Raw genomic sequence first — 7,115 nt, forward strand, 5'->3', positions numbered from 1 at the left:
TGTCCCTGGGTCAGTGCCATGCAGCGCTCACAGAGATGGGAAACGAAATGGGCATGAGGAGCGTGCCAGAGGACAGCACTGTCACCGCCACGTGGCGGGCGCTGGGTGTTTGCTAGCCTGGACTAAGTCCACCTGTAGGAGTCGGCGGGGCCCTGCTCCCAGCCTGACTTCTCAGGAGGGTTTGGAATCTCCTGGACACTCTCTTTCCTCCTGTAGACCCCAAATCGCAGAAGATGCAGCTTGTAGACCACCTGCTCCTCCTCCTGGTTGGACTACTGGCCCTTTCTCATGATGGCCAAAGTCAGACCGACGGCCACCAACAGGAGGATCCAGGCACAGGTGAGGGCTCCCCCAGCCTCAAGATCGCCCCGAGCAACACAGCCTTTGCCTTCAGCTTCTACCACCTGATAGCTTCCCAAAACCCCGAGAGCAACATCTTCTTCTCCCCGCTGAGCATCTCTACTGCCTATGCCATGCTGTCCCTGGGGGCCCGCTCAGACACCTGGACCCAGATCCTCGAGGGTCTGGGCTTCAACCTCACAGAGGTGTCAGAGTCTGACATCCACCAGGGCTTCCAACACCTGCTGCAGACTCTCAACCTCCCGCATGACAACCTGGAGACCCGAGTAGGCAATGCCCTCTTCCTGAGCCAGGACCTCACGCTCCTGCCGAGGTTCCTGAACGACACCATGGCCTTCTATAAGTCCACGCCTTTCCGCTCCAACTTCCTCGACCCTGAGGGCACAGCCCAGCTTATCAACAACCACGTCAAGGAGGAGACTCGAGGGAAGATTGAGAACTTGGTCAGCGGGCTGAGCACGGACACAGTGATGGTGCTGGTGAATTACATTTACTTCAAAGGTAAGGGCTGATTTGTTGATAGATCCTGTAGCTCCCCTCCCCGCCACTAATTTTTTGATGAATTAAATACTTTTAATAAAAGAAAGTGGATGGATTGGGTCTGACAGGGTCAAGCACCCCTTAGAAGACCTAGAGTTAGTGTCAGATATTTAAGATTGTATAGTGTTGAGGTTTCCATCTCTTCATAGCTTTGGACATATTGTTCTTATCCATTCTCTTAATAACAGTAATGTATGAAATGCGTTACATCCGAGGATCACAAGTTGAACTGCTTAATTTACACTGAAGTTCTGCCACTTCCAACAGTGTAAGCAGGGCAGGTCGTTTTCTTGAAGTAAGGATAAGACTCCCGACTTCAAAGTGTTTTGTGTTTTTTTGAGGATAAAATGATGTCACATGTTTGTATATACTGTAGAAAAGGGCCAAAGGGATTGGCAGACTTCAGCCCCCAGCCAAATCTGATTGGTCATCTGTTTTTGCCAATGAAGTTATATTGGCACACAGCCCCATTTACTCATTTACATATTGCCCCTGGCTGCTCCCATACACACAGCGATAAGCATTTACTGTAGAGACAGACCTGCAAAGCCTAAAATATTTACTTTCTGGGCCTTTGCAAAGGGAGTTCACCTGACCCCTGACCATTATATACACTCAAAAAAATCATTATAGTGATTATAATTACTCTAATGATAATGGTGCTCATTTTGAAAACCTTAAAAAACATGTCAAAGAGAAAATAGAAACTGACTATAACTTTACCACCCTGAGGCAACCAACGTTACCATTTCTGCATAATTCTTTCCGTTCTGTGGTTCACACATGTGTGTTAACACAGTTGAAACCAGTGTGGGGAGACTTTTGTGCAGAGTGTATCAGTTGGGTTCGTCAGTGGAGCAGAGACACCAGAGCCTTAAGGGGAAGGGGCAATGACAGGAATTAGACCTTGCATGGTTGTGGGAGGGGTGGGGAAGTGAAGGTCTGGAGGGAGAGGGAGGTGAAGGGACAGAGAAAAAGCCACTGAAACAGGTGACAAGTTAGAGCTCATCAGGAATCTCTGGACCAGGCACACCCAGCTAGCAGAGGGGTCTCATTTTGAGGAAACCTATGAGGGGACTCAGGCCGGGCCGCTGGGGTTGGTTTGGGACACTGCCGGTCAGCAGGGCTGGAGTTGGGACAACACACCTGGAGGAGGGCGCAGATCAGCTGGAGCACACAGGGTGTCTCTGCACCTGATCCTTCTCCAGTCTGCCCGTGAAGACCTTCACACCTACACCCTACGCTCACACTTGGCACCAGCTTGAACCGGAATCAATAGACTAACAATCCAGCCCAATTGGCCATCCCTTGCATTTTCCATGAGGAATTTTCATGCACCACTGAAAACTTATAAAAGAACATTTTAAATTCTGCAACAGCTGTAAATTCACAGGAAGTTGCAAAAGCAGTATAGAGTTCCACGTACCCTTTACCCAGATTCCCCGACGTAACGTCTTACCTACAATAGCAAAACCAGAAAATTGATGTGGGTGCAACCTCCAGACTTGATTCAGATTTTACCGGTTTTTGCATGCGCACGTGTGGTTTTATGCCGTGGAAAACTTTATTCAGATCTCATTGTAGTGGCTGCACAACATTCTACTGACGCTAGTCCTTTTCAAACGTAATTTAAATGTATTGTATATGCCATCACCCCCACCAAAGCTCTGGCCAGAAATAATGAAGCTTTTTGATGCTCTCTTTCTGAAAGAGACCTAGTTCCAACTGGGTTAGTGTCCTTGGCAAAATAAAGAGAAGTTCTCCGTAAATAGAAGCGAAATAGACACATCCTGCCTTCTGACATGTGCCCAGCACTCTGGGGAAGCAAATGCAGCTGCAAGTCCTCAATGTAGGTCCTTTGGTGAGGGCAGTGGGACAACTGTGTCTCATCTTCAAAGATGCAAAGTACCTAGAGGAACCCAAACCAAAGTTGTGTGTGATCTCTGTTGATAAGATGATATTGAGAGACAGTAAAGTAGACTTGAATAAAAACAGATGAACTGCATTCATGAAGAGGACGGTAAAGATGTCCATTTCTCCCCCACCCAATGAAAGTAAATATTTAATTTAGCCCAGCTGGTGTGGCTCAGTGGTTGAGCGTCGACCCATGCACCAAGAGGTCGCCGGTTCGATTCCCTGTCAGGGCACATGCCCAGGTTGTGGGCCCGATCCCCAGTGGGGGGCATGCAGGAGGCGGCCAATTGATGTTCTCTCTCATGGATGTTTCTATCGCTTTCTCCCTCTCCCTTCTTTTCTCTTTAAAATCAATAAGGAAAAATGTTTAAAAAAAATTTAATGTAATCCCAATCAAAATCCTAATTTTTTTTTTCCTTTTGGTGGCAGTTAACAAGCTGATTTAAAAATGTATATATGAGAGCCCTGGCGGATTTAGCTCAGCGGTTAGAGCGTCAGCCCACAGACCAGAGTCCCAGCTTCGGTTCCTGCCAAGGGCACGTACCTCGGTTGCGGTTTGTCCCCGGGCCCGGTTGAGGTCGTGTGAATGGCAACCACTTGATGTGTCTCTCTCACATCGATGTTTCTCTCTCTCTCTTCCTCTCTCTCTCCCTCCTGCTCTATCTGAAGATAAATGCAAATATGTCCTCGGATGAGGACTAAAAATAAAAATAAAATGTCTATGAGAGTACAAAGGGCCAAGAACAGCTAAGATGAGAAAATATGCTTGCCCGAGAGCGAGACTTACTGTGACTCTGTGTTAATTTAGACCGTGGGGTACAAATGGGCCAAGGGAGCAGAGTAGAGGGAGGCCCGCCCCTGTACATGTGAACATTCGATATTAGTCGAAGCATGAAGGGGCATTGACTCCAAGTCAAATAGAGTCTTAAATGCAAAAGGTAAGCCCAAAGCTTCCTCGAGGTCCGGTAGGCAAGCACCCTCACGAACTTGGGGTAGGGAACGTGTTCTAACCAGGACACGGAGACCTAGCCCTAAGGGAAGGGCTGCCGTGTTCACCGCGCTCAAGGTAAGGACTCCCACCCCAGAAGCAGAGCGTGGGAAGAGCAGTCGGCAAGGGGAGACGGCGTTTGGGACTCACGTAACTGACGGACGGCTAGTACTCAGAAAGAACCCCTCGCGCCACGAAGAAACAGCCCTATAGAAATAGAGGTTTAAAACCAAACGAACTGGCACTGAACTAAAAACAGAGGACATCTAGATGGTCACACAGAAGGTTACTGAGCCTCGTTTTTTGTTTTGTTTTTAATTCTCACCCGAGGATATTTTTCCATTTTTGTTCAGATAGAGTGGGAGAGAGAAAGAGAGAGAGAGAGAGAGAGAGAGAGAGAGAGAGAGAGAGAGAAACATCGACATGAGAGAGACACATCGACTGGTTGCCTCCCGCATGACCCTGACCAGGGCCGAGGATGAATTGCAACGGAGGTAAATGCCCTTGACCAGAATCGAACCCGCGACTTGTTGGTCCATGGGCTGACGCTCCAATGGCTGAGCCAAACTGGCCAGGGCTCAACCTTGCTTTTAACCAAGAAAGTGCACGTCAGGAGCACAGGACACGTGCTCTATGCCAAGTGTCGGGTTGGCACAAAATGTAAGTGCCAACAATTGCAAGGAATTGGTGAAGACATGAAACAACTTTGCTGATATCCTCTGTTACCTCCCATTCCGGTTCTAAGTGAGCCCTGGGAGGTCTTCCTCAGGCACAGCAGGTTGTGAATGACCTAGACCCTTCCACTGGTGAGCTGGGAAGGTGGGGCTCCGGAGCGACTGCAGGGGCCGCTCCTGGGCTGGAGGATCGGCCTGTGGGTCCCCGGACACCCTGCGCCTCTTTCCTCGCCCTGCAGGTCGGTGGGCGAAGCCGTTCAGCCCCTCGAAGAGCGCTCCTCAAGACTTCCACGTTGACGAGAACACGGTGGTCAAGGTGCCGATGATGTTTCAGGACAAGAACCGCCACTGGTACCTGCATGACAGATACGTGCCCTGCTCGGTGCTCAGGATGGACTACTTGGGGAACGCCAAGGCCTTTTTTATCCTTCCCGACAAAGGCAAAATGAAGCAGGTGGAGGAGGTTCTGACCCCAGACATGCTAACCAGGTGGAACAACATGCTCCAGAAGAGGTAATCTGGTGCCACACGGGGCTGAGTGGGCAGCGCTGCCCTTCAGATGGACCCTTCTGATGACAACCAGTGTCCAAAGCAGGGGGTCGGTGCCAAATTATGGAAGAGTTCTTATTTGCTCTAAGACTTTCCATGGGTTTCCTTAAATAACGAACTCTTGTATTGCACCCGAAATGTGATGTTGCCCTCATCAGGGAAGAGAGAAGCAGGCTGGGGTGGCGAGTCCTAGTTCCAGCTCTAGCCCTTGAATGCACAGGCCTTGGGTGAGGTAGCACCAGCCCTGGAGGATCCACTCCTGTAGGATGGAGGGGGGGCTCCTCCTCTGGTCAAGACGGCTGGCCAGGGCTTCGAGGGGCATAGGAGACGCCAACCTCCCACCGCAGCAAGTAGCAAGCACGTTTCATATCACCCTGGGGCCACGAGGGGGTGAAAAGTCTCCAACCACGTGTGAGTCAAGGACTTCCACCTGAGGCCACGGGTGGATGGTGGCACAGCAATTCGACCCAAAGACGTGGAAGCCACAGGGCCCCAGTGGAGGCCAAGGCGAGACTGCCACACAGGGGGACTTGCATCTCCCTGGGCACCTGGCACGCCCACAGGAAGCAGCCTCTGCTGAAAATGAGCCCCCGAGGAGGCGGGGGGGCAGGCAACAGTCCCCAGAGCAAAAAAGCCTGGCCTTAGGCCACTGGGAACGCAGGGGCGAAGGACAGTGAGAGCAGGTGGGTGTGTTTGGTGACCCGACGGGTGCAGTAGACCCAGCTGGAGCAGCCACTCAGCCTGGCTGTGACCGGCCCCCGGCTGGTGCGTAAGTCCCATGTTTCACCCTGTGCCTCTTTCAGTTCTTTCTACAGGAAGCTGGAGTTGTATTTCCCCAAGTTCTCCATTTCTGGCTCCTATAGCTTAGATCAGACTTTGCCCCAGCTGGGCATCAGGGACCTGTTTTCGTGGCAGGCTAACTTGTCTGGCATCACCACCCAGAAGAATCTGCTGGTGTCCAAGGTAAGTCGCCAGTGATCCTCAACACCTAGAGACCTCAGTGGGAACTTCTGCCCCTCGGGAATTGCTGCTGGGCGGGGGGTGCTCTCCCTGCCACCCCTTGGTCTCGGAGCCTGAGTCTGTTCAATCATCCACGGGCAGGGACATCCAGGGACCAGCCTCCCACGTGCTAAGAGGGCGCTCGGTGCTGTGGATACAGGCTCCACCCAGGCCCTGTCCTTGGCGCTCCAGTCATGCCTTCATAGATCACAGCGATGGCGAGGGACACCTTCACAGGAACAGGAAGGGTGCGGAGGAGGCTGGGAGGGGCCCATGGTATCAGAGGCATGTCTTAGACAGAGAAAGGCACCTGTGTCTTCAGCTGAGACGAAAGTGCACTGGGGGCAGAGCCTTGGGTTCGAGAGCTTGAATTCTAGTTCTGCCCTTAGGACACTGCAGGGTTACCTAGTCTCAAACGTGTCTGCCTCGGAGGCTGGTTTTGGAGGTCAGAAAGAGCCCTGGAGACAGAAGGGCTCAGTTAATGATGGTGTCGTTGTTGTATTAATAAGAGGTCATCCGGCTCCGCCACCCACCTGGCGTAGGAATCCCCCTGTGAGATCCCCGGCACTGGGTGCGGGGACTCCGGGCCCCCCGTCTGCCCTCCGCGCTCACTCGTGATTCCCCCCAGAGCTTCCACAAGGCCGTCCTGGACGTCGATGAGGCGGGCACCGAGGCTGCGGCGGCCACCAGCGTCTCCTCCAGCCTTCTGTCCGCCTACCACAGCCGCCAGGTCCTTCGGTTCAACCGGCCCTTCATTGTGGTGATCTTCTCCACGGACACCCAGAGCATCCTCTTCCTCGGCAAGGTTGTGCACCCCACGAAGCCGTAGCCCTGGGGCGGCGGTCTGCAGGGGGCGCGGAAGGTGATGAGAGTCCAGGCAGAAGCTGTGGGTGACAACAGGGAGGGGTGTGGGTGGTACCCGCTGGGAGTGGACTGGACATTCAGCTCCCCAGGGCTGTGCAACCTCGGGCACATCATGTAATCTGCCCCGGAAAGTGGGAGACACCCTCCCAGGGTGGTGTGTGAATTAAACAAGCTGAGAGCTGGTTCGGCGTCGTGTCCCTAGCGAATACCTGATGAATGGGTGCCTT

At 52.4% G+C, this 7,115-nt stretch overlaps 1 protein-coding gene across 1 annotated transcript; it reads left to right on the forward strand.

Annotated features, from left to right (window-relative positions):
* The first annotated feature begins 233 nt into the window (after window positions 1-233).
* SERPINA4 (serpin family A member 4) lies at window positions 234-6,853 on the forward strand. The gene is made up of 4 exons (XM_036245360.1): window positions 234-861; window positions 4,716-4,989; window positions 5,829-5,988; window positions 6,653-6,853. The coding sequence occupies exons 1-4, from the start codon at window positions 234-236 to the stop codon at window positions 6,851-6,853; spliced, it is 1,263 nt and encodes a 420-aa protein (XP_036101253.1).
* The last annotated feature ends 262 nt before the right edge of the window (window positions 6,854-7,115 follow it).

Source organism: Molossus molossus, unplaced genomic scaffold (assembly GCF_014108415.1).
Source record: "Molossus molossus isolate mMolMol1 unplaced genomic scaffold, mMolMol1.p scaffold_m16_p_1, whole genome shotgun sequence".
In the NCBI taxonomy this organism is placed as follows: Eukaryota; Metazoa; Chordata; class Mammalia; order Chiroptera; family Molossidae; genus Molossus; species Molossus molossus.

What these genes read in the sequence shown, in the direction of transcription:
- SERPINA4 (XM_036245360.1), top strand. Translation starts at nt 234, where the DNA reads ATGCAGCTTGTAGACCACCTGCTCCTCCTCCTGGTTGGACTACTGGCC. An exon ending in GAATTACATTTACTTCAAAG is followed by an intron (nt 862 to 4,715) that starts GTAAGGGCTGAT and finishes CTCGCCCTGCAG; the next exon opens with GTCGGTGGGCGAAGCCGTTC. An exon ending in AGAATCTGCTGGTGTCCAAG is followed by an intron (nt 5,989 to 6,652) that starts GTAAGTCGCCAG and finishes GATTCCCCCCAG; the next exon opens with AGCTTCCACAAGGCCGTCCT.